General features: G+C 32.9%; 1 protein-coding gene across 1 annotated transcript in view; it reads right to left on the reverse strand.

Annotated features, from left to right (window-relative positions):
• Positions 1–22,615, reverse strand: part of LOC148611964 (sodium/glucose cotransporter 4-like) — a 35,869-nt gene extending 13,254 nt beyond the window's left edge. Inside the window, exons 1-9 of the mRNA XM_088593016.1 lie at positions 22,339–22,615; positions 15,918–15,986; positions 11,805–11,909; positions 9,371–9,430; positions 6,649–6,753; positions 4,209–4,314; positions 3,058–3,138; positions 1,323–1,522; positions 734–869 (exon numbers count right to left, since the gene is read on the reverse strand). Coding sequence (XP_088449142.1) covers positions 734–869; positions 1,323–1,522; positions 3,058–3,138; positions 4,209–4,314; positions 6,649–6,753; positions 9,371–9,430; positions 11,805–11,909; positions 15,918–15,986; positions 22,339–22,431 — 955 coding nt within the window. The 5' untranslated portion in view covers positions 22,432–22,615. The remainder of the gene's footprint in view (positions 1–733; positions 870–1,322; positions 1,523–3,057; positions 3,139–4,208; positions 4,315–6,648; positions 6,754–9,370; positions 9,431–11,804; positions 11,910–15,917; positions 15,987–22,338) is intronic.
• Between the last annotated feature and the right edge of the window lie 5,082 nt (positions 22,616–27,697).

Below are 27,697 nucleotides of genomic sequence, written 5' to 3' on the forward strand. Positions count from 1 at the left end.
GAACTTTCTTGGCTGTTTTACATGGGAAGATAACACTCATCATTTATTTCTATGCACTTGTCAGTTTGTTGACTTCTTCTTTTTACATGAAATTTTCAAGAAAAAAGAAATTAGCAGCAATCTAACAACATTACAAGACAAATGGATTCTTTCTACAATTAAATAAACTGTATAATCATACTGGAAAATTCTTAGGTGGGATTATAAAAAAAAAATGTTAAATTTAAAATACTACTGATTAATCACAGGTGCAAGTGCACTGAAATCTTTAAAAATATTTATAGGATTAATTGTATGAAATACCACCACTTCTAACAGACAATCAAACTGGTACTGTATTATGATATGTGAAGCACTAGATATCATGAAGGATAGAAAAAGGAAATGTTGCCAGGTCCTAAGCTAGTTATCATTTAGATTCTCAATCGAATACAACCTTCTCATAGCTTATCATTTGATAATTAGCATACATGTATATAAAACATTGAAATTTAACACTTTGCCTTCGTTGCCATTAAATTCAAATACTTTGTAGTACAGTTTTGAAATTTGTTAAGTTGCCAAACTAATGAAGCTAAACTGCATGATAACTTCTTTTGCATGCCGTATTCCTATATCATGCAAAACAAGATTTTTTTTTCCAGAAGGTACAATATGATTATGTTTTTGAGAATTTAAATTATAACTTGATGAGTCCCCAGCAGAGAAAGGAGGGAATATACTACAAACACACCTGGGTACAAGATTCTAGCTATCATTCCAGGGAATATGAGTAAAAACAATGGTAAAATCTTCAAATATCCACAGAATACAGTGCCAGCTTTAGCATGGTCAAAGTTTTTAGCTGCCAGAGCTCTTTGTACAATAACCTGAAACAAAGAGAACATTAATAGTAAAATTCAACACTGTGAACTGATAAATCTCTCAATATGGAAAAATAAAATGACAATACTATATACATAAAGTAAACTGAGAGATGTATTTTCCACTATCATATATCAGCAATGCTCACAAACCAAAAATCCCTGAGAATTCTAAATCCAAAGGGCTTTTCCCCTAAAAACTGCATGATATATGAATTTCCATAAAGTTTGTTTATTTCATGAGTCTCCCACTTCTTGAAAAAAAAACAAATATCTTCCCATCAGAAAATTTTAAGATTGAACTTTATTTATCTTTTTTATTAATGCACTTATCAACATGCTTTGTAAATGCTTTGTGTAAAGTTTAATTACAATCCATAATATGGTTTAAGAGAAGTTACAATTTAAAACAAATGAAAGATTGACGTATCAAGTGGATGTACATGTATAATTTCCTACCTGATCTGAACACCAGTACCATATAGAGTTAATAGATAGTCCTATAACACCAGCCCATGGTATATCAGCCTCACTGTCTCGCCATAAATTCATGTAGTCTTTCCTCGGGTATCCACAGGTTGTGTTTGGTATGGTGGTGTTGGCAATAGCATTAGGATATTTCTCTATCATCCCTGATAATCCACCAACCTTGGCAAAAGCTAAATACAAAATGATGGTAACAGTACACACTTACATCATGTTGCCTTGGGGACAATTTAGATAGTTTTCTATGGCACACTGTTCCTTATAAAAGTTTGTGAATAAAATGTGATGTAAAATTACACTCGAAATGTTCACTCTGCACTCACAGTTTCTAATTAAACACTAAAAAATTTTATTACCCACTTAAAATTTTTACTTTGAACTAGGATTTCAAATATGGACCAGAAATATCTAAATTGTACAGAGGAATGAAAGGATGCACTCAAAAAGTAGACACAACTTTTAACACCTGATATAGCTGATGGATTTATGCTGATTAGGGCATGAAATGCGAAAACTTCTTGATTCCTGTCTAATAGTGGTTAGTGTTCATACAAAGTTTCATCTCTATTCTAGTCTGTTTACAAAGTGATAATTCCCATTAGAATATTTTTACTGAGAAATCACTATATGGACCCAGCAATTGAAAAGGTCAATCCTCACCTTGTCCATGCTCCCAGTTTTTAGTGGAGTCCAAGTTGCTCATTTGCTTTTGTTTTTTTGTATGATTTCAGTTACTGCATGTTCTTTGTTGTGTATGTCTGTTTTCTACGTTTAGTCTTTGTCCCTGGATTACTTTCTTTTGATTTTCCCTAGAACCTTGGTTCTCTGATTACTCTTTTAAGTACTTCTCCGTCTAAGAATCAGGCAAAATGTGTATAAAGTGTGGCACATGAAGAAAAAATACACAGACATTTTATTGCATAATCCAAGTATTTATACCTCATAACCTCAAGAAATTACTGTCAAAGTGTTATAAAGAGTAATCAAGGGAACCAAGGTTTTAGCGGTAATCAAAAGAATGTATTCCAGGGACAAAGACCAGACATACACAACAAAGAACATAAAGTAACTAAAATCATACATACAAAGTAACAAAAGTAAATGAGCAACTCGGACTCCACTAAAAACTAGGAGCATGGACCAGGTGCACTGGTAGGGTAAGCGTCCTCTGCTTTTCTAGAAACACCTGCCGAGTTGCTTATAAAAAGTCAAGTCCGGGGTAGACAAATGAGGAAAGAAAAACTATGACAGTTGAATAAATCAGTTTTCATGGTGCTGATGGATACACCATAACGGTCCACGAGTTCATGATGATGATCATAAAAACTTCTGTAGTGATGACTTCAATCTTGTAGCAACATAACCCTGTTCCAGAAACCTATTCATTAGAGTTCTAGCGCGATACAAAAAGTCTGAGTAGTTGAAAAGTCGCCTTTTTAAAGACACTGATAGGTCAAATTTAGTTGAAATGCACTATGGAAAAATGGCGGGAAAATTTTTCCGAACTTTTTCCTTATATAAGCAGTCAAAAAATATCTACATCACCGATGCTTCAGGATAAATTTAAATAGTGTTCAGCTGTTTTCTAGATGTGTTGAATGTATTTGAGGCAAAAAAGACCAAATTGAGAAATATGATGTGCCACCCATTGCCTGATTCTTACACAGAATGGTACTTAATATATCAACCCTTACAATAATCTAATTACCTAAGACCATCAAAACAATAGCTCCTATTATCATCAATATGGCCTGTACAAAGTCTGTCCATATAACTGCTGTCAAACCACCTACCAGAAAATACAAGGTAGAACAAATCATAACCATGTATAATTAAATACAATGTAACAACAGTAATACACATGGAAAGGATCAAACCAAACAGGAAAGTAAAAATTTAAAAAAGATGTTGCATACTACGTGATGCTATGACTACCCCTACTGAACCATTTTCAGTCAAAGCTGGAAAGGGAAGACAGGATAGAAGTCATCATAAGAAGAAATATACCAAATAAGCATTCCCTGTAATGGAAGCTGAGAAATGTTACGAAAATTTCCATTATGCATCACCTAAAAAATTACTAAGTAAATCAGCAAACAGGAAGTAGATGAGAGATGAACCCGAAAAGAGAAGACACAGTACAAGTCATCATGAGAAAGCAGTGTACCAAATATCTAAGCATTCCCTTCAGCAGAAGTTGAGAAATCTGTTCTGAAAAATTGTAACGGACAGACGGATGGACAAGGTGTTCGCTATACAGCCACATGCAGTGAGTGAGGGTATAATTTCCAACATAACTTTTTTTTTATCTTCCTGTTTCACGAATCACTAATATACCTCAAAATAACACAAATCAAATGTAACGGGAGAGCATGATTTGACTCACAAAATTATACTCCGCCACCGAGGATCGAACCCTAGCCCGCTCAGTGACAAGCCAGCGACAAATCAATTTGGCTAAAGGATTAATTTTTTAGCCAAATTGGTTTGTCGCTAACTTGTCACCAAGCGGTCTAGAGCATGCTCTCCCGTTACACAAATATAACAAAAATAAGCTATGAAGAGCACCAGCAATTTATACAATTGTGACTCATCAATCATTTTTATACTGCTTTCATTTTGTACAGGTGTAACAATCTTGTGATATTCTGAATGTACAACAATGTTATAATAAATTAATGTACAGTGGATGTATTTTTTAAATGCTGAATTATCTCCCTTTTGTATATAAAAAAAAAAAAAAATATTACCCTTTTTTCGTTTATTTATTCACAAACTCTATGATAAAGAATTTTATGTGACATAACACTACATCCAATTCTAACCTTCAGGAATTTATTTTTTAGAACAAATGCATACCTGCAATTGTAAAAATAGCAGCAATGACTAACAGAAGTGTAATAGCAGCATATAGATTCCAGTTCAGTGACTGCTCAATAAATATAGCACCAGCATATAAATCAGCCTAGACAAGTAAAAAAAAAACTGAAGTAAAGGGCTGTTTAGAATATGGTTGATGCATATAAATCTAAAGAATAAAATTCACAAGAATATATATTAAAGTTTTTTTAACATATAACAGACCCAAGGCCTAAATCAGGAACATTACAATTTGGTCTTAGGTTTTAATTAGCAGTAATCTGAGGTCCGGGACCATGAATTTCTGACCAAAGACCTTTGAAATTTCATTTGGGACTTTAAACTACATTAATTGACACTTTAATGAAGTGTTTCGCTCCAGCACACCATTCATTTGAAACTTCCAGGACCTTCCATTCTTGAAAGTAGAATTGGACACCTGCTGGGCCTGTATTACTTGATTCTGCAATTATCCAATGTAGGCTGAAGGTTTCACTTCCTCAATTCTTCTAACATGGCTGATTCCTCCAAACTCACATAAATAATGTAACTAAACCTTGAATTTTTATAATCATACTTATCTAATGCATGCTCATGACCGAATTATTATAAATAGAATGTATTTTCACATTGATTAGATGCAACTGCACATATTTATGTGCTAGATAATAAGATTATACTTATAATCGCAATACCTAAGTTCTCCAGTCTGCATTTCTAATACTGAGACAATTTATTTGCCAAAAGGAAGTTAAAATTGCATAAAAGGAATTTCACTTCATATAATACATCAGATTTCAATCAAGAGTAGAAGCAAAAAGTTCCAGCTAAAAAATCCATATCTTTTTCTAATTCAAAACATAAAATCACAATGCACCAAGGTGCGCAAGCTATTTTTAGAGAAAAAAATATATTTATTGTGACCTTTTTTCAATCAGATATGAACCTTTAGAGACCTGAATTTTTCTTTAACAAATTCTTTGAGATGTTAGGTTTGCTAGGCCTTTGCATGAACAATTTTTTTTTTTTAATTTACAGTAATCCATCAGAAATTATCTCCAATCATGCACTTCTGTACATAATATGATGGTTAATATTCAAAAAAAAGTTTTATTGAAATGCATTCAACAGTTGAAAGAGGTTCCATTTATTAGAAATGTGAACAGAAAGATGGACAGTTTTCAACACACACAGACAGGGTGATTATTATTTACTCCTCCATAAAAAATTTAAATTGACCATATAGTAAATAGCCTTACACAGCTCAAAAGTAACTTGTTCTCAACCATATTTGGCTAAATGTTATGAATGCTAAAATGCCAGCTCATTGCACTATTTGCACCTGTATACTTTCATCGTCTGGAATCCTAATTTTAAGCAAAAAATCAATTTTTTTTGGCATACTTGACCTTGACATTGACCAAAACTTTTCCAAATCAAGAGTTATCTCACTTATCTAGTATGTAACAAAATCCAGAAGTTCGGTTTGCATCAGATGTAAATAGTTTTCGTTATCTTCACAAATCTCAATTTTACGGATAAAGTTTTTTGGCCACTGCGACCTTGACCTTAAATGAAATTTTCCCCAAATCTATTGGGATTTTATTGGCACTTACCTACTATGTAACAATATCTCTATGTTTCGTTTGAATTGGATATAAACTTTTCCAGTTTTCATCCAGAAACCAATGTTGATACACTCCCGCCCATTATTTCCAAACCAAAAGCTGAGTTCAACTTCATTGCAACATGGCTAAAAAGGAGCTAGGGTGGAGTGGAGAAAGAGTAATCAAAGGAACCAAGATTCTACAGGAAATCAAAAGAATGCAATACAGGGATAAAGACTAAACAGAGAAAAACAGACACACACTAAAAAAGAACATGAAAGGTTCTTACGAGACGAGGGTTTACAAGTTCTCATGTCCTCATCTACTTACTAAGATATAATTACTGTTATTGTTCTGGTCATGACATTACTACAGCTATATCTGTTGACGACCAAAAGTTCTATCAGTTACATGTACCTCAACTATGTTTACAAAGTTATAGAGAGATGATAGTGCCCCAAAAGACATTACTCTTCAAATAAATTTTTTTTATTTGTATCAAAGGTGGATACAGAAACATGTAAAAAGGGAGAGGCAGTTCGATCCAGAAAATTTAAAAAGGAAGGGTTCCATGCTGTAATTTGTTCATTTTTGCCAAAGTTTTCTACAAAATCAACCAAATTATCCAACAAAAGGTGGATTAAACCCCTAGAACTCTTCCATTCATCTGTCCGACTGTGTTTATAACCATTTTCCTATGTAGTGTGACAGGTCAACCTACTAACCAGATGACATATGTAACACACATGTAGGTCCACACTTATTAGTAGGCAAATTTTTCCTTTTCTGAAATTTAAGTTCATTTGACCTTCATTTTAATGGCTTATACTTACAGATATTTTAGTAAATATATAAACAAACAGGGATAATATGGCTAAATATATCTGTATTCTCTTTCCTCCAAATCTCATTTTCATGTATTCTGGCATGGTAAATACCTAAAATTGAAAAAAAAATAAATTACAATAAAAATATATACAAGATAACAGATAAAAATCAAGTTTGAATTAAACAGATAACATACACATGCTTCCTCATGACAGAACATCCAACCACCTTACAGAATACACAAGATATGGGAAGTCAATATATACATTGATCACAAACTCAACCATGAGCTGTCTTAGTTCAATAAAGATACAATATAAATGTTTCCTAAATTTAGGCACTATGTAACACGCCTGAAAATATAAGACCTTCAACAAATTCGGTGTACTGCACTTTTTATAAAATGGCTTAAAAATTTATACCCATTGGTGGTAATTGTTGTGTAAGATGATGAGCATACCAGACATGTACTTCCACAAGGTAGAGCATGGGGTAGAACAAAAAAATTTCCTTGCAGAAATGTGTATTAAGCATGCTATGACTACCCCACAGATAACACCAATGTGTCTATTGAAGTGATTACACTTAATGCCAGAAGGTATACCAAATTAACAATATATATCAAAATCAGGAAGTTTTTTCTACTCATTAGCATTTCATTTGAATGGGACTACAAATTGTATAAATTATCATTAAGTCTCAACATCTCAATATCTATAGAATTAAGTGTACACTATGTGATGTAAATACTTGTATCTTTCATATTTTTAATATCACATTCAGGGCCTAACCTAGAAGGAATATAAAACAAAAAATTCTACTTGTTTGTGCTCACTTCTCCCATTTGTCTTTGACAGGGAGAGGTCTTTGTAAAAGATAATCATATAGATGGCAGTGATTTACCAAATGTTCCCAGTGTAATAAATTGCGATAATTCACACTGTGAAATAAATTTTGGTAATTTCACTCTTGAACTTTCTCCCACCAAAACGTTACAGCTGTGATATCAATCTGCCAATCATAGAATTTAAAACTCATGTTGAAAGTATTGATAAATTATGAAGAAAATATATATAATAAACAGGATAAATTGGTTATCAAAATATGATCATTCATGTCATGAACGCTTGAGGATTTAACTCGCCCATGAAACAAGTTCCATACACTTGTTAAATCTAGGCATTCTTTGACACTCGTGATCATATTTTGGTTATTCAATCTTTCCAAGTAATTATCCTATTATCACAGAGACAAAAAATCAGTATTGTTATTTTTCATAAACAGAATTGACTAAAACTATTCCTTGTCATCCTGGCTGCTCAGGCATTAAACCCCAACAATCAATCAATCAATCAATCAATCAATCATTGTCTAGATTAGACCCTGATAACACCTTGTATTTGCTGCTTATTTATATATTTAGCATTTCAAACACAATAGCTATGTTCACTGTAACCACCCCTGGCTATCCAATGTCACCACTTTTATATTTTGATATAAATCTAGAAGAGATATTTTGTGAAATTATAACTTCAGTGAATAGAGATGTTCTTTCATTGGTTAAATGACAATTATCTCAAACTCAGATAAAAAATACCCATGAAATGATAGAAAGTTTAAATCCTCTTTTTAAAAAAGGTCACAGAACTTGGTTTCAAGATAATTTTGTTTAAACTATAGTGTAGATGATTTTTTTCAACATTTTTATTGATAAAGGAATTTTCACACTTTCATTATTTTGCAAACTGATGTATAAAATTTGTATTAAGTAGTTATCTGAGATTCTTTCATATTTTAGGAATAAAAAATGTGGGTCACTTAACATATTACTTGTAATTTTCAAAAGAACCATTACACTTCTGAGAACAGTACTTTACCAGTGATCTCCACTTATAAAAAAGCATTTCATTAAAAATGCACGATAGTAATTTTATCAGGTATGATTTTATGTGACAAATTACTTTAAACTAGATTGATAGAAAAGTTTTTACACCATACCAAACATTACTTTCTAATTGGAAAGATATATTTCTATATTACTTTGCAAGCTGACCTAATCAGTTCTTGTAAGGCCAGGTAAACCTAAAAGGTAGATTCTCATCCCACCTTCACAAAAAAATATGGGGCTGTTAGAGGATTCTATTTTATATTTTTTATTTCTTATAAGATATTTGCTAACCTAATATTTGCTATTTTAAGTACAGATATGTTCTAAATCCATAGCCACACTAGTTTCAGAGAAGAAACATCATTTTTGTCACCAAGAACTGAAAGATTTGTGCCTAGTAGTAACTCAATACTAGAAAATCCTGATTTTGAAATTCCCGTGCCAATTATTTTTTTTATTGTTATTTTTTTTTGGGGGGGAGGGGGGGGGTTCAATTTTTTACAGGTGGTAGGGAATGACAATCTACAAATTGATTTTATTTGGCCTAAAAGGTATCAGTTTTTTTTTAACTTTTGCTATAAATTTATAATGATAACTGTGTTTTTTAAAATCAAGGAAATGAACAGTGAAACCAGTCTAAATTGAATCCCTAATGGACTGTTACATATAAACTGATAGGAAAGGAAGAAGTACCTGGCTTAAACAGGTTACCAGTTTATTCAGGATTCAGTTTTTAGACAGGTTTTACTGTATTAAAGGCAATTTGTGAGAGTTTTATTGTTTTAAATGCAAGATACCATACCAATAAAAGATATCAAACTGTCTGATTTGTTACTTACCCCAGAGGATACATATACTGGCAAAAATAGAAATCCCAGGATCATTAAGATATACATAGCCTGAAAGTAGAAATCCCAGGATCATTAAGATATACATATCCTGGAAAGGGAAATCCCAGGATCATTAAGATATACATAGCCTGGAAATAGAAATCCCAGGATCATTAAGATATACATAGCCTGAAAGTTAAAATCCCATGATCATTAAGATATACATATCTGTGAAATAGAAATCCCAGGATCATTTAGACATACATAGCCTAGAAACAGAAATCCCAGGATCATTAATATATGCATGGCCTGGATATTGAAATCCCAGGATCATTAAGATATACATAGCCTGGAAATAGAAATCCAAGGGTCATTAAGATATACATAGCCTGGAAATAGAAATCCCAGGATCATTAAGATATACATAGCCAGAAAGTAGAAATCCCAGGATCATTAAGATATACATAGCTGGGAAATAAAAGCCCCAGGATCATTTAGATATGCATAGCCTAGAAACAGAAATCTCAGGATCATTAATATATGCATAGCCTGGAAATAGAAATCCAAGTGTCATTAAGACATACATAGCCTGGAAATAGAAATCCCAGGATCATTAAGATATACATAGCCTGGAAATAGAAATCCCAGGGTCATTAAGATATATATATAGCTTGGAAATAAAAATTCCAGGATCATTAAGATATACATAACCTGGATACTGAAATCCCAGGATCATTAAGATATACATAACCTGAAAGTAAAAATCCCAGAATCATTAGGATATGCATAGCCTGGAAATAGAAATCCAAGTGTCATTTAGATATACATAGCCTGGAAATAGAAATCCCAGAGTCATTAAGATATACATAGCCTGGAAATAGAAATTCCAGGATCATTAAGATATGCATAGCCTGGAAATAGAAATCCCAGAGTCATTAAGATATACATAGCCTGGAAATAGAAATCCCAGGATCATTAAGATATACATACAAATACAAATATGTTTATTACCTTATCAAAAGAACCTATAGAAGAGCTTAGTAATTACAAAGATATTATATTTTAAAATATCAATCATAACCTGGAAATAGTCAAATGACAGATCCATATAGAATGAAAGCAAGATTCAATCTTATAATCCATAAAGTTAAAGACTCACTCTAGCATTTCAGAGGTGTTTTTGCTAAAGGGAGTATCTCCAAGATAAAATTTGACATAGATATGTAAATTTCTGCAGTCTGAGACATTTCTGGGGACATTTAGAGGCTACTCCTAAATATGTACCAAAGTTCCTATGGGAAATGCAGATGACATTACAGTAGGACTATGTTAGATAGTTTTGGTGAAGTTTAAAGAATAAGGTATTCCTGTGACAAGAGAAATTCACCTATTTTTCTTTTACCAGTATTCAATAAGTGTTTGAAGGCGGTGATCCAGAAATTCTGAAAAGGGGTGAGGGAGCTGAATTGCATAAATTGGGGTTCGCTCCAGTGATTTCCAGTATATTTTATATAAGCAATCATACTTTTTTAGCATGGCAGGCTAGCCTTCAGTTCATATAGTAGTTTCTTGCAATCTGTATGTGTGATGATGATTATTTGGGGTTTTTTATGAGACATGTCTAGGCAGTAGTTGGATTTAAATTTTTTTAACAGAGCTGTCCTTCTTTTAGTTTGCCTACCCTTACTCACCAGAAAATTTATAGTTCTAAATGTTTTTATTTAATATTAAATTCATTACCACTTCAATATCAAAAAAACTCTTTAAAAAACACACATTTACCAAAGGGTGAAATGAAATAAAAACTTCAATAATATTCATAATACAAAAAAAAATTCATAAAGCCATTAACCCATAACAAGATGAACAGAAATTGATATTCAGGACTTATAAGCCAAAGTTGAATAATTTGATAAAATGAGAGGTTACTCAAATATAGACAGTCAAATGGCAGTATCAGGGCAGATTGGTTGCTTCCAATAAAGTCAAAGGGACCTCAGTCATGCTTTGATTCATTTATTTAGTGTCACCAAAATAAGGTCCATGAACTTTAGTCAGGCTTTAATCTGTATAGTTTTTGGTGAAACCAACCAGTCCATAGTGCCTTTTATATCAATGTTCTGTTGTCTATAGCCAAAAAACAGACTTTTATTTCTGAGGTTGTGAAATACATACATTAATTTCATACAGAGGTTACTCAAATATAAAGAGTCAAATGGCAGTATAAGGGCAGATTGGTTGCTTCTAATAAAGTCAAAGGGACCTCAGTCATGCTTTGATTCATGTATTTAATGTCACCAAAATAAGGTCAATGAACTTTAGTTAGGCTTTAATCCGTATAGTTTTTGGTGAAACCAACCAGTCCATAGTGCCTTTTACATCAATGTTCTGTTGTCTATAGCCAAAAAACAGACTTTTATTTCTGAGGTTGTGAAATACATACATTAATTTCATACAGACCGACAGAGATGCCAGATGCAGCCCCGGATCCAGCCAACCCAACAAAGTGAATACTGCCTATGTTACTGGCAAACAGAGAAGCTCCAACCTATAATAAAAGAGAAAAAAAATTAATTGAAATCCAAATTCTTTAATCCATTGGTACCAGACAATGATGGATCCAGGATAGCAGGTTATGTGAGTAAACAGAATTAAAGGCTACACAAATCAAGGCAAGATTGGGAATAATCAAGACTCCATGCAAAAAGAAAATGCATTCCCAGTTTTAGCTGGACTATATGCCAAGTCTTCTCCCAATGAATCTGTGCCTGTTACCAGAGAACCATACAGTACAACCACAAATTTACAATGGGGAAACCACTAGAAAAATGATACAGTAGTACATGTATATAAATAAGTTCATTGCTTTACATATACCATGGACAATTGATTTTCCTGCGACATTCTAGGTCTTCTTGACAAATATCTTGTTACAATTGACATCTTTAAGATGGAAATCCTAACCCTTTACTTATTATATATACCATTATATTAAATGAAAGATGTGATATGCCCCAGTTATCCTGAATATAACCCTGGAGTTGTTAAATTATGCCTAGTTAAATGTGGTATATGGTAATTTTCCATGATTTTAAGTGCAGTCATCCTATATAGACTGAAAAGTGAATGAAACTTTCAAGGAATGGAAAATTAATGTTAGATGGAGTGGATCCAGAAAATATGGGGTTCAAGACTAACATTTGCTCATTCTTGCCAAAATTTAACAACAAAAAAAAAAACAGGGGAAAATTCCAACCACAAAACCTCCCTGGACCTATCACTGGTAAGGTTTATCTTGTGTAATCAGAATAAATATAACAATTCTAAATTTCTACCCCCCTTTTTTTCTCCACTTAAAACATAAATCTAGATAATAGCTTGTTAATTTGAAAACTACAACTAGGAGAACCAAACAAGCACCACAAAAGCAGGAGGTAAAAAAAAACTTCAAAATGAATTAAAACTTATGGAAAAACAAACCTAACTTACAGGTTCTTCAGGAAGGAAACATTTTATACAATTCCCTTTTTTAAAAAAAATTTAAATTAACTTTTTTAAAAATCTTCTCCTCTAATACCATAAACTAACTTAATGACAAAGGATGACAGATGATGACAATAGATCACCAGGACCACATGTGCTTATAATACATGTATGTACTACATATCTTAAATGAAACAAAACATCATGTACAAAACCATCCTAATATTTATTGTATTTTTATATTCAGATGACTTAAGAGGATTAAATTCACTCTTATGTGTGTATTCAGCTTACAATATAGTTTAAAACCATTGAATCATCGAGTCAGAAACCCTCCTTAAGTACCCCTAATAAAGGGTAATAATAAAATTACTGAATTGATAAAGTCTAGGCAGTAGTCAAAAGGGATAGTCTAAAAGGAAAGTCCGTACATGGTATATATGATCAAGCACTTCAAAAATGTTGATACGCTTGTACTACTTCTATTTAGTACATGTTGATAGACCTTAAAAAATAACAACAGTTTTAAAGGCTAAATGCATTAAATTTCCACAATAATATATTACATATATGATGCAACACTTCTTATGAATGCAATGTTGAAGTGGCAATACAGTATACAGGGACATCTTTTCTCAAGTTACAGTGACATAAATTACTATATAAAAACTAGTCTGTTTATTGTTTGTTAAAGATATTAAAGGAAAAGATTTTTGAAAAATGACAACAGGCACAAAGTGATGACAATAGATCGATCATCTGGACCGTATGAGCATAATTGCTTAATTGTTTGTAAAACAGTTGAAAGGTCTTTCCATTGAATGTTTTCTCCACCTAATGTATATGTTACAACTGTTGCTTGATAAAAACAAGTCATCCTGCACAACAGTTTCCTTTTTGCACTTGGTAACCTGAAGAACTTATCAAGAGGGTCATTTCGCACACTGCATGTATGCACTTATCTCTTATGGTTTTCTTAATGTCAAAGCCTAAAATTTGCAGTGAAAAGACTCTGTGACCTTTGAAATTTGGTGCAAATGAGAGGAAAAATGGACAAAGGATAATAAATTAAGGTCCCATGTCTATATGACTTCCGGTTCTCAAAATATAAATTTTCAAAAGTTAAGTATGAACAATTGAAAAAAAAAATTGCTTCAAAGGAACATAACTCATAAAGAAGATGATGAAATTCCTAGCAGGGTCATCTGTTTATAGAACATGATGATGTCTAAAAGTTAATTAAGTATGATCATAATATGCTTAAAAAATTAATAGGGGGACCATGTTAAAAAAATGCCTAAAAAAGGGAGATAACTTCTGTAACAGATGATGAAATCCTTAGTAGAGTCATCCTGTAAAAGTCCTGTGTGAGATCTATTGATTGTCCAAATTTGGTAATGATATCTTGAAAGATGACGAAGTAGGGCCATGTCAAAGTAAATGTTGGAAGAAGAAAAAATTGATGGAAAATAATATAAAAACCTTAATTAAAAAGTCCCAAAACTCTGAAACTGAAAATTGAATTTTTTCCTAAAAGTATACAGACCATTACACCATGTAAAAAAACAACTGAGTAAAGTAAGAAGTTTACTATATGAGGGGTTATCAAGTTTTCAAGTTCTCAAGTGACATGTGAACAAAAAGTATCAAGAAGTCCACAAACTCTAATAGTAAAAATTTTCTCTAAAAAGGTAAACAGAACTTAAGACCATTATAACAAACAATTGTGTGAAATTTGAAGTTTATTGAACAAGGGGTTCTCAAGTTACAATGTAATATATGAAAAGTGAACCCATGAAAAAGACTTAAAAAAAATATTAGAAATTTCACCAAAATGTATACAGACCTTCAAACAATTGCAACAAACAGTCATCATGCTATTTATCATGCTAAGTATTGGATAACATCTTGAAACATTTCCTTTTTTTAAATAAATTCTCAAAACTTTGAAACTAAAAAACTCCACTAGACCATTAGAAAAAACAAATTTGATCCAAGTTACTGTGCACTACATTAACATCAACAGACAGATGGATGGATACACAGATGGATGGACGGACAGATATATGTATACCAAAATACAACCTGTCTTCAATGGGCATAAAAAACTATGATCAACAATAAAGATATCATGTTATGTTTGTAATTTTTTCTTAAATAAGGGTAACAAAAATATTACCAAACACTAATCTGATTCATAATCAAGTCGAGTCCAAATCAAATCTAACAAAATAGATATTACACAACTGGAGTAGCTTGTACCACAATAGTCCTGACTTGGTAAAGACATTTAAAATGAAATTGTACATTAAATCTAGATTTTACAGTTGTCAAACCATGTCTTCCATTGCGGCGTGAATGTACATGTGGTGATAAAATAGCATCTACATGCTACAGTTTCATAATTGGTAAATCAGTGGTCACATCAGCACAAAGAATAATTTACAAAAAGTAATCATTTCTCATTGTTATAAAAGAAACTGAGTATGTTTAAACCAAGGATTGATATCTTGAAAAGAATTTGGTAAGAGACCGTTTGAGATGCATTTTCCTCACAACCCTGATTCAGGAGTCTATCATGCAAATATTTATGGCGTTCAAGGAAATACATGCTCAATTCAATACAAATCAGTTGTGAAATATAAGCACCATATGCATGAGATGAAGGTATATTGCTGCACAGGTAAGGAAACTTTAAAAATTTAAAACTAAAGTCATCTCTTTTATCATAAATCTTTTTGTTGAGATGACCACTGTAGGCGAATTGAGATATAGGTAAAATATACAGTTGGCCATTTACTTTACTTGTTTTACACAGCATCCCACAACTTATATTTGTACATTGTTTATTGAAATAACAGAGATATCTACAGTATCTTCTATGGTAAATCCTGTATAAAACAGAAATGAGAAACTGATATATTCCACTGTTGAAATAATCATATGCATGTACATGTACATTGTAGTCTTTGACTAGCAGATTAAGATCTGATATTGACATGTCCAATTATGAAAAATACAACAAACTTCATGATACTTGAACTAGAACTGCAATGTTGATATGGAAACCTACCAATATAAAGTTCATGTTCCTGCCAGCCAAGAAATAACCACCAGCACTCCCTCTGTTTTTCCTGGAAGACTGGAAAAAAGAGTAAATAGCAATTTATTTGAGTTATCTCCCCTTGAACTTAAACCAAACTTTCCCAAAAAAATTGAGAAAGATGTGTCAATCAGCAGGGCCATGTCCATTTTTGGTGCTCTTGAAAAAGGAACTCAGATAATAAAAAGTACAAAAAATGATGCTGTAAAGACAAAGAAAACAGAAGTTAGTTAAATTTAATTCAAATTAGATTAGTGAAAGTGGAAGTCATATGCTCAGGAAAGGAATTCTGAGAGTCAAAGTTATGGAAAAGAGTCTTTTTGGTTAAGAGTGAGAGAGAGAGAGTAAAAGGCTCATTGATTAAAGAAGGTTTGAGAAGAGCGAAAGTTAGAGGTCCAAGAAAGGAACAATGAGATTCGTGAGTCAGAGGTTGAGGGTTGAAGTTTTGAGACAATTGAAAATCATAGTTGTGAGATCAGTAAGTGTCATAGCACCATCAACTGATCTTGAGAAAAAAAGTCAGAGATACAGTAAGGTGGCTTTGAGGTGAGTTAAAAGTTAAATTCTGGTAGGCAAAAGTCAGTGGTCCAGGAATGGAGCTTTAAGAGAAGAGAGGCTCAGTAAGGAAGCTTTGAGATAAGTGAGACAGGTTTCAGGATGGCATCTTAGAGAGTAAGAGGCTAAAAAGAGAGCTTTGAGATTAGTTAAAAAAATAATAATCAGCTAGAATTAGTAGCCCCACAGACCTGATTTCAGATTATTTGTAACCATAGCCTGAATAATGACATACACTATAACTATAGACAAAAACAAAAAAGTGTACAGATGCCATTTTGGGTTATTGTTTAAATATGGAATGCCTAAACTGTCTGATGAAATACACATTTGTTTACGTGTTGTCAATTTTATATTACTTGCTGTGGTCTTATAATTACATGTGGTCATTTTGTATTTACGTTATGTGGGAACATCTTTACACGTGTCGTTTTGTCTTTACATTCTGCCATTTCGTCTTTACGTTCTGTCATTTTATCTTTACGTTCTGTCCTTTTATGATTACGTTGTGTCAACAAATATTTACGTTATGTGGATTTATCTTTACGTGCAGTAGTTTTCTTATAACGTGATGTCGTTTCATCTTTACGTTATGTCGATCTGTAAATACTTTATGTGCATTTTCTTTTCTTTACGTGCAGTGATTTCTTCTTTACGTGATGTGGTTTCTTCTTTACGCGATGTAGACAAAAATTGACGTGTGACCCCAGAACTGTTCGATCGTGTAAACTTCAAATCAGTCTGTAAAAGGCAAAATAGACGTCACAACGCCGATTAGAAAAATGCTGAACGAAATACACTTGGGTAGTCTATCCAGTCACCCTACAGTATTTATTCTATAGTAAAAAAACAAAAAGCTTATTTGTTATTTACGTTCAATATTATCACAATTGATACACCTGGGACTCTGTTGATGACTTGTGGCGATTTTCGTGGTCAGAATATATTTTTTTAATTCCAAAAACGTGGGAATTTCGACTCCCGCGAAAATTTGCAAAAATTCGACTATACAAGTTATTACGTGACTAAATTTAATTTTCTACATTAATAAACCACCAAAACTAACTTTCAAGAAAGAATTTTCAAAACATGTTAATAACATTACAGTATCAAACATAATTTTCATTCACAGCATACCGACACTGTGAAACTCATATTTTAGGCATTCATAATTAAGATAATGATTTACTCAATCAATCAATATCTGATCAATTCAGGCGTTTGAATTTCTTTATAGGATAGCATTTACTATAAATCAAGAAAAGGGGAATTTACAGAATTTCTTTATCACCCGTTATTACCTTTCTTCAGAATACCGTAAGTTTAAACAAGTGTTTGTGTGATACATTGGATGTATATAGTGCCTAAGCTTTCAACTGACCCCAATTAATTAATAATTTAACTTTTCCAAGTCAAATAAGGTGAGGAATTACCACCCCCACCCATGAAAAAAAAATACCTCAACATGAACCAAAATGTTAGTTTTAAGTTTATTAACGATGTACAATAGGCATGCTGGGTGCTATTGTTTTCATCATTGATATATCCAACATCACTGCTCATTTCATGAGCGTATTATTTTAGTTTCAAGGCGACAATAATGTGTTTTCGTAGAAAGGGGAATTTTCGGAATTTCATTCTTCTTCCATTTCACTTTTAATTGGCATATGTATTTTTTTACCGTACTTCAAAAAAAGCTTTTGTAAATAAACATTACTATATAGTTTAGTAGCTTTCTTGTGAGCCCAAGTTATAAATATTAGAACTTTTCCAAGTCAAGTTAGTGTAAGGAGTACCCCCTACCCATGAAAAAATACCTCAACATGAACCAAAGTGTTATATTTAGCATATAATCGATGTTAAAAAGACATGGTGGGTACTAGTGTTTTAATTATCGACGTATTCAATATCTACTCATTACAGGGGCGTATTGTTTCCAGTTTCAATGTGAAAATATTGTGTTTTTCATAGTAAAGAGGGGATTTTTTTTTTAATTTTATATTTTCTTTCATTTTAAAACCTGTTATGTGCAATTTTTTTAAGTACCGTACTTCAAACATGCCTTTGCATATCTAAACATATTTATTTAGCATCTTAGCTTTCTAATAAGCATAGGCATTGGGCCGTATTAAGGTGTTTTTATCATGGGTAGGGGCAATTTTTGCACTAACTTGACTTGAAAAAGTTCAAGTAATTGTATATCCTGGGCTCATTAAAAAGCTACTACAGTATATAGTTGTATTTTAATATACAAAAGCTCTTTTGAATTACGTATTTCAAAACTTTTGAATTTGTATTTGAAAAAAAATAAACCAATTAAGGGTGAAATGGAAGAAAAATGAAATTCCGGAATTTAACATTTTTATGAAAAAAAAACACATTATTGTCGCCTACGCTCCTGAAATTAGCAAATATGTTGGATGCATCGATAATGAAAGCAACCACCCGCAACATGCCCAGTGTACACCGTTTATATGTTAAAAATTAACATTTTTGGAAAATGTTGAGGTATTTTTTCATGGGCAGGGGTGGTAATTTTTGCACCAACTTTACTTGGAAAAGTTCAAATATTAATTACCTGGCCGATTTGAAAGCTTAGACACTGTACATATCTACTGTATCACACAAAAGTTGTTTAAACTACGATATTCTGAAAAAAGATAATAACGGGTGATGTAGAAGAAATTCTGTAAATTCAACTTTTTACGATTTTATAGTAATTGTAACCCTATAAAAACAATCACACACCTGAATTGTACAGATATTTTGGGTAAATAATTATCTTTTAAATTATGAATGCCTAAAATATGAGTTTCACAGTGTCGGTATGCTGTGAATGTTTGATACTGAGACCAGTTTTCTCGGGGAAGGGGTTAAATTTTTAAACATTTAAAAAAGTCTTTCTTGAAAATCAGTTAATGGTGGTTTATTAATTCAAGAAATTTAATTTCTATTGAATGATTCAAAATTTGAGACTTTTTAGTCGAGTAATATCTTGTAGAGTCGAAGTTCTGCGACTTTTTACGGGAAAATTGAAATTCCCATTTTTTGCATTTTTTATTTTTATTATTATTTTTTGTTTGGGTTTTATAAATTCTGACTACGAAAATGGCCACAAGTCACCAATAGAATCCAAGAAGTATCAGTTGTGAATATCCCCGAACATAAATAACAAATACTAGTAAGCCATTTTTTACTGAAGAAAAAATACTCTAGGGGTTTTTACATTGAAAGACATGTCAATTTAAGCGATTTCTATTGGACAGAGTTCCATTGTATTCATTTTGGTACAAAACCCAAGTGTTACCGCAACTTTCTTGGTATTGTAAAGCTGAGACATTTGGCGGCATATTGATACATACACATGTGAATTTACTTCGTTTTGCAGAAAAAAAAGAAGTTGGAAGTATAAAAAAACGTAAACAAGATGCTCCAAGGACCCTAAATAGCTCATCTAGGTATTTTTTTTTTTGTCTTTTTTTTAAGGACAACAACTCTAACAAGGAGCTGTCCAACAATTTTGACTCACTGAACACTTTGGTAGGACTTATCAGAAGGATTCTTTTATCAACTGAAACTTTCATTCTATCTATTATAATTTTCAAAATATTGGCTGAAATCTGCTAAAAACATATCTTTTTGTCTTTCAAGGACAAAAAATTTAACAAGGAGTCATCCACAAGTTTAATCCCCACAACCTTTGTAGGTCGTGTCATAAGGATCATTTCAACAATTTAAAGTTTTATTCTATCTATAATAGTTTTCAAGATATTGGCTAAAATCTTTAAAAAAATAATCATTTTTCACCTTTCAAGTGCAATAACTCTTGCAAGGAAACGTCTGACAACTTTTCTTCCTGGAGATTTTAGTAAGCCTTATAATAAGGATCATTTCAGCAATAAAAGGAATTTGGCAAAATCTAACGGTTTTGGAGATATATGCAAAAAAACTATTGTCTGACCCCTATGTTTTATTTTTAGTAACGGCGGTCATGTTTTTCAACAAAGTTTGGTTGCAATCGGTCAAGTAGTGTCAGAGGAGAAAATTGTGGAATTAGATAATTTGAACATTAAAAAAAAGCAAAAAAACATCGAAAAATGGCAATACATGTAACTCCATCATGGCTTAACAGATTACAACGAAAATTTTACCACAGATAGATCTAAACATGCAAAATACTTTTAGCCTGTCAAAATGAGGCTAAATCTAACGGTTATGGAGATCTATGTGAAAAAATACGGTATGACCCCTCTGTTCTATTATTAGTAACGGCAGCCATGTTTTTCGACGAAACAAAAATCCCCATTTCAGTTGTATGTAGGATACCACAAGAAACATTCAAAACAAGTTTGGTTCTAATTGGTGAAGTGGTTTCAGAGGAGAAGAGTCTTGCATAATTGTTAACGACGACGGACGGCGACGGACGCCAAGTGATGGCAATAGTTCACATGGTCTTGGGACAGGTGAGCTAAAAAAATGATTTTTGCCTCAACGAGGTATAAAAAGTAGCCAAAAATACAAAGAAGTTTTGTTTTGAATTGATCAGATATGTTGAGTAAATCATTATCTTAATTATGAATGCCTAAAATATGAGTTTCAAAGTGTCGGTATGATTCGAATGAAAATTATGTTTGATACTGAGACTAGTTTTCTAGAAGTAGGGGTAATATTTTTAACATTTTTTTTGAAATTCTTTCTTGAAAATTAGTTTTGGTGGTTTATTAATGTAGAAAATTAAATTTAGTCACGTAATGACTTGTGTAGTCGAATTTATGCAAATTTTCGCGGGAGTCGAAATTCCCATGTTTTTGGAATTAAAAAAATATATTCTGACTACAAAAATCGCCATAAGTCATCAACAGAGTCCCAGGTGTATCAATTGTGATAGTATTGAACGTAAATAACAAATAAGCTATTTTTACTATAGAATAAATACTGTAGGGTGACTGGATAGACTACTCAAGTGTATTTCGTTCAATATTTTTCTAATCGGCGTTGTGACGTCTATTTTGCCTCTTACGAACTGATTTGAAGTTTACACGATCGACTAGTTCCGCGGTCACACGTCATCGTGAATTTTTTGTCCACCTCACGTAAAAAAGAAATCACTGCACGTAAAGAAAAGAAAATGCACATAAAGTATTTACAGATCGACATAACGTAAATATATGTTGACACAACGTAATCATTAAAGGACAGAACGTAAAGATAAAATTACAGAACGTAAAGACGAAATGACAGAACGTAAAGACGAAATGGCAGAACGTAAAGACAAAACGACACATGTAAAGATGTTCCTACATAACGTAAATACAAATAAACCACATGCAGGTAATATAAAATTGACAACACATAAACAAATGTGTATCTCATCAGACAGTTTAGGCGTTCCATATTTAAATGTTTAAAGTTTTAAATTTGATCTATTTATGGTTTTACGTCAATAGAAAACAATATTGTAAATTTTAAGAAGGTTTAAAAAAATTCTTGTAAATTAAGCTTATTGTTTTGAAAAATACGACTGTACGAACTAATGTCATCATCAAAACCAATATATAAAAATTTTCACTAAACTCGATTCCGGACTGTAAAATACACAGAAATCAATAGAAAGAGAAGAGAAATTTCTAGATAATGTTTTAACATTGACATTATTCCCTGATATTGGTCAACGTATAGTTTATAAAATAAATCAAATCTTTGAGTGATTTATTTCACTGATTCTTCTATAAATTCAAATGACACTGCCATTTATAAAGGCATGTAATATTCTGAGATAAAAAAGGTTTTGCTTTTAACCTCGAGCTGTTGGAACCAATGTAGAAATTCTGCTTACCCATAGTCCGACGAACAATACAAATGCAAAATATCCAACAATGACGATAAAGTCGCCATAGTGTAGCTGAGTCCCTCCAACTGTACCCTCCATCTCTACGCAGTGGATTGGTGATAACCGACTTTTCACAAGCTAGAAGTCACGTGATAACAATAAAGCAGTCAATAGTTAGAAAGAAAACAAACAGAGTTGATCGTGGTGGTAGTGTGCCGTATGTTATTAATCCTGGTTAAAAATTTTCAATGGGTTTTCATGCTAGAGTAATCAATTATGCTAATATAGGTCATTGACCAATGTCAATAAGTTGTTGTTTAACCTTCTTCAGGAAGCATTTCACGCCTAGTTTAACACGGTCGAAAGAATGAAAGTCATGATAGGACCACATTGCTAGAGGGGTTCCCCACAGTGCATGAACCATATATACGTTACGAGAAGCATGCATGGGAAAAGCAACAGTAATTATAAACTAATGCAGTTGGGCATATTCCAAACACTGGAGAAAGAGCCCGTTCTGTGAATTATCTTTTCTAATGAAGCAACCCCACCCACGAGCATGGCATATTCATAAGTGCATTTAATTTTAGTGTTACAAAGTGTTTTTGTGAAAAAAGGATACTGGTAATAATGCGCGCTACTACTATAATACAAGTATATAAAATTCAAAAGAAAAGATAAAACTCGTTTCTTTTTCTGTTGTATGTATTGACACGATGATCCAGGCGCGGATCCAAAGACTGACGTGCCGGGCGTACGCCTCCTCTAAATCAGTAAGAAACATTTTTTTACCATAAGTTTCACCCCATAATATTTTTTTGCCTTCTTTGCATGACATTTAATTCAATTAACGCCCCTCCCTAAACTCAAATCCGGGATGCGCTCCTGCGATCCATTAATTTGTTGCATTCAAGATTTGTATTGGCTGAAAAATATTCCCGGGCCAATCTGGAGATTTTGAAAGAGGTTCCAGGCTATATCCTTTGCTCATTTGCACAAAATCAACATTTTCCAAACAAAAAGGGGGACCAATGTCGGAACATATCTGGGCCCACCATTGTAATGTAAAGTGTTATATTCTGATCCGAAAAGAAAGAAATCGTTCAGCTAGATCCTTTAATCTCAGTTTCCGCTATATAGATGACGTATTATCTTTAAACAATCCTAATTTCGGGGATTTCATACATCGCATCTACCCCAACTTGAGGTAAAGGATACTACAGAAACTGTGACGTCGGCCTCATATCTTGACCTACGCTTAGAAATCGATGGTAAAGGAAAACTTTTGACCAAACTTTACGACAAACGTGATGACTTTTCAATAAAAATTGTCAACTTTCCTTTCATCTGTGGTAACATCCCTTCAACACCTGCGTATGGAGTGTTCATATCACAACTGATACGTTATGCCAGAGCTTGCCGAAACTATGCAGACTTTTTGTATCGCGCTAGAACTCTAACAAATAGCTTCTGGAACAGGGTTTTGTTGCTACAAGATCGAAGTCATTACTACAGAAGTTTTATGGTCGTCATCATGAATTCGTGGATCGTTATGGTGTATCCATCTGCACCATGCAAATTGATTTATTCAGCGGGTCATAGTTTTCCTTTCCTCGTTTGTCTACCCCGGACTTGACTTTTTATGAGCAACTCGGCGGGTGTTTCTAGAAAAGCAGAGGACGCTTACCCTACCGGTGCACCTGGTCCATGCTCCCAGTTTTTAGTGGAGTCTGAGTTGCTCATTTGCTTTCGTTACTTTGTATGTATGATTTTAGTTTACTGTATGTTCTTTGTTGTGTATGTCTGTTTTCCATGTTGGGTCTTTATCCCTGGATTACATTCTTTTAATTACCGCTATAACCTTGGTTCCCTTGATTACTCATTCTATCCAGGATGTAATTTGTTATTTGATTTATCTGTCGTATGTCTTCATTTTAGGGTTTTTTTTTTTGGTGCAGGAAACGTCTTTGATACAATAACTAGTAAATTCAACACGAATTCGATCCGACCCCACCTTTTTTTTATTTGAAAAATCTGTTGACTGTTAACTCATTCAAATAAACCGATTTTGATTTCTGGATCTTCTGGATTACATTCTCAATTTAATCAGGAAATCGTCAACTTTTCACCTTAAAAGACAGTGTAAGTCCGATTTAGTTAATAACATGTAAACCTATTAAAACATATATTTTTTAACACAGTTCTGCCGAAAACGCTTATATTCTTCAAACTGTGAACCAGTTAAAACTTCTTCCTAAGTCAAAAATGGGAATTTCCCCTTTCTCGATTTATATTTACACCTCGTACACTGACTTTCTTTGTAGAGCGATTAGCATCAAAGACAGGGATATATGTACTGCCTTTAAATTTTGTATATCATCACCACAGAAGTTGGCTTTTTTTAAATGCAATTCCCTTTAAACTCACCTGGTCGAAGGCCATGTGAGCTATTTCCATCAATTGGCGTTCGTCGTCGTTGTCGTCATTACATGTAACAATTTTTCAAAACTCTTCCACTCTGACACTACTTGACCAATTGAAAGCAAACATGGCATGAATGTTCCTTGGGGTATCCTGTATAAAACAGATTTGGGGATTTTTGATCCGTCGAAAAACATGACCGCCGTCACTAAAAATAGAACGTAGGGCCAGACAGTAGTTTTTTTCGCATATATCTCCAAAACCGTTAGATTCAGCTGAATTTTGACACAAGTGAAAGTGTTCAGCATGATCATAGAATTGATGTAGGGATTTTTGATCCTTGAAAAAACATGGCGGCCGTTACTAAAAATAGAACAAAGGGGTCAGTAGGCAGTTTTTCTCATACATCTCCAAAAACCGTAAGGTTTAGTCGAATTCTTTCAATTGCTGAAATCATTCTTATTTTGAGGCCTATGAAAGTCTTCGAGGATCAAAGTTGTCTGACAACTCCCTGTTATTGCTCTGTTATAAGTGAAAAATGGCGTTTTTTTTCGGTTTTAGCCAATATCTTTATAACTATGACAGATAGAATGAAACTTTCAATTGTTGAAATGATCGTTATAAGGCCTACAAAAGTTTGCAGGGATCAAAATTGTCAGACAGCTCATTGCTAGAGTTATTGTCCTTGAAAGCCAAAAATTGAACAAGGTGAGCGATTCATGCTCCTGGGAGCCTCTTGATGTTGTAAGGAGCCTCTCCAAATTTTAAGTAAGAGTAATTTACTTTATCTGTAACAGTGTTGTGCGAACTATTTAATTCATTCTGCTTTTATTTTTACGTCATTTCAGTACAGGACATTAACCGGAGTCTTTTCCTTGCCCTTACACAAAACCTAGTGGAGTAACGTGTCTCTGCATAGCCTAAAGCGCTTGAAATTTATAGTAATATAAATTTAATTGACCGATATTGAGTTTCTATCTCGCAGATCTAGACGAGACAAGATATTTAGTTAGATTGGTCTTTCCGGATTGACAACCCACTGAACTTTTTACTTACTTGTAATATGACGGATGTCACAGCAGGCCATGTTTACTCTTCTAAGTATTTGATATCACTATCATTTTTAGTTTCTTTTGGAAGTTGCTTTGTGGTGTGTATGTGTGTATTTTCAGTTTTGTTTTATGTAATTGTATTTTTTACTAAATTGTATGTAGCTCGTCTCGGTTTCCTGTTTTCACTTTATTGGCCATCATGGTCCCACTGATCCGAATTGTACTTCTGTTTTGGCGTTTGTGTATTTTCTTGCCAAAACGGCGTTCCTTTAATATTTCGATATTTCCTCTGATGTAAAAATCATATTATCATATTTTTATTTCTGTGAACCTACAATTCTTTCCTCTTCTGTTTTGCCTCAGTATCCACATTCCTCTTCTGTTCTAGGTATACTCCTGACTAAATGTTACCTGAACTTCTTACATCGTTTCCCTTCTGTATAATCTAATTTCCATCTACGAACTTTTCTAATTTACATATGCAAACTACCACATCTTTCAATTAGTGTGAAAATCTCTCTACTTCCTTTCAATTATGTAAATTTCGTTAGGTTTTCGATTACGCGAAACACTGCATGTTTTACTGATTTCATGAGATATGTACTTGGATCTCTAATTTAGTATCAGTCTCTGTAAGAATCAGGATTTGGGCAAAGCATAATCATGAATAGCTTCTTCAGAAGGTGTGATTTCAAAATTTGTTCCTTCAAATTTTAAAGAAACAAGAGGCTCCTAGGAGCCTAAATCACTCGCCTTGTTGAATTTTGCATTTCAAGGGCAATAAATTTAACAACGAGTTATCCAAAATTTTTACTCAAGCAGACTATGGTAGAACTTATTAAAAGGATCATTTCACTAATTGGAAGTTTCTTTCTATTTATACTGAAGAAGACTATGCTAAGACTTATCATAAGGATCCCTTCACTAATAGGAAGTTTCTTTCTATCTATCATAGTTTTCAAGATATTGGCTGAAAACTTAAAAAAAAAAATCAATTACCCATTTCAAGGGCAATAACTCTTACAAGGAGTCGTCTAACAACTTTTACCCCTGGAGACTTCTGTAGGCCTTACAATAAGCATCATTTCAGCAATTAAAATAATTAGGCTAAACCTAACCATTTGGGAGATATATGCGTGAAAGTACTGTCTGATCCCTATGTTATATTTTTAGTAACAGCGGCTGTTTTTCGACAAAGTTTGGTTGCAATCGGTATATATCCCCACATTAATTCTATGCAGGATACCTAAGGAACCATTCATACCAAGTTTGGTACCATTGGTCAAGTAGTGTCAGAGGAGAAGATTTTTGAAACAAATATCATTAAAAATAACAACCAAAAAAAAGTCGAAAAAGGGCAATAACTCCTACATGGCTTAACGGATTAAAACCAAAATTTGACCAGAGATAGATGTTATGATGCTGAACACTTTTACCTAAGTCAGAATTTAGTTTAATTGCTGAACACTTTTACCCAATAAAGAATCTAGTTAAGCCTAACAGTTTTGGAGATATATGTGAAAAACTACTGTCTGACCCCTACACTGTATGTTCTATTTTTAGTAATGATTTCCAACGAATCAACAATCCCCACATCAGATCTATACAGGATACCCTAAAGAACATTCATACCAAATTTGGTTCCAATTGGTCAAGTAGTTTAAGAGGAGAAGAGTTTTGAAAAACTGTTAAATCCTTAATGGATTAAAATGAAAATTTGACCACAGATCTTATCAAGCTGAACACCTTTACCAAGTCGAAATTTGGCTAAACCTAATAGTTTTGGAGATATATACGAAAAACTACTGTCTGACCCCAATGTTCTATTTTTAGTAATGGCGGCCATCTTTTTCAACGGATCAAAAATCCTAACAAACATTCTATGCAGGATA

This window comes from Perna viridis, chromosome 7, assembly GCF_037379345.1.
Source record: "Perna viridis isolate PV_CMFRI_1.1 ecotype Kerala chromosome 7, ASM3737934v1, whole genome shotgun sequence".
Lineage (NCBI taxonomy): Eukaryota > Metazoa > Mollusca > Bivalvia > Mytilida > Mytilidae > Perna > Perna viridis.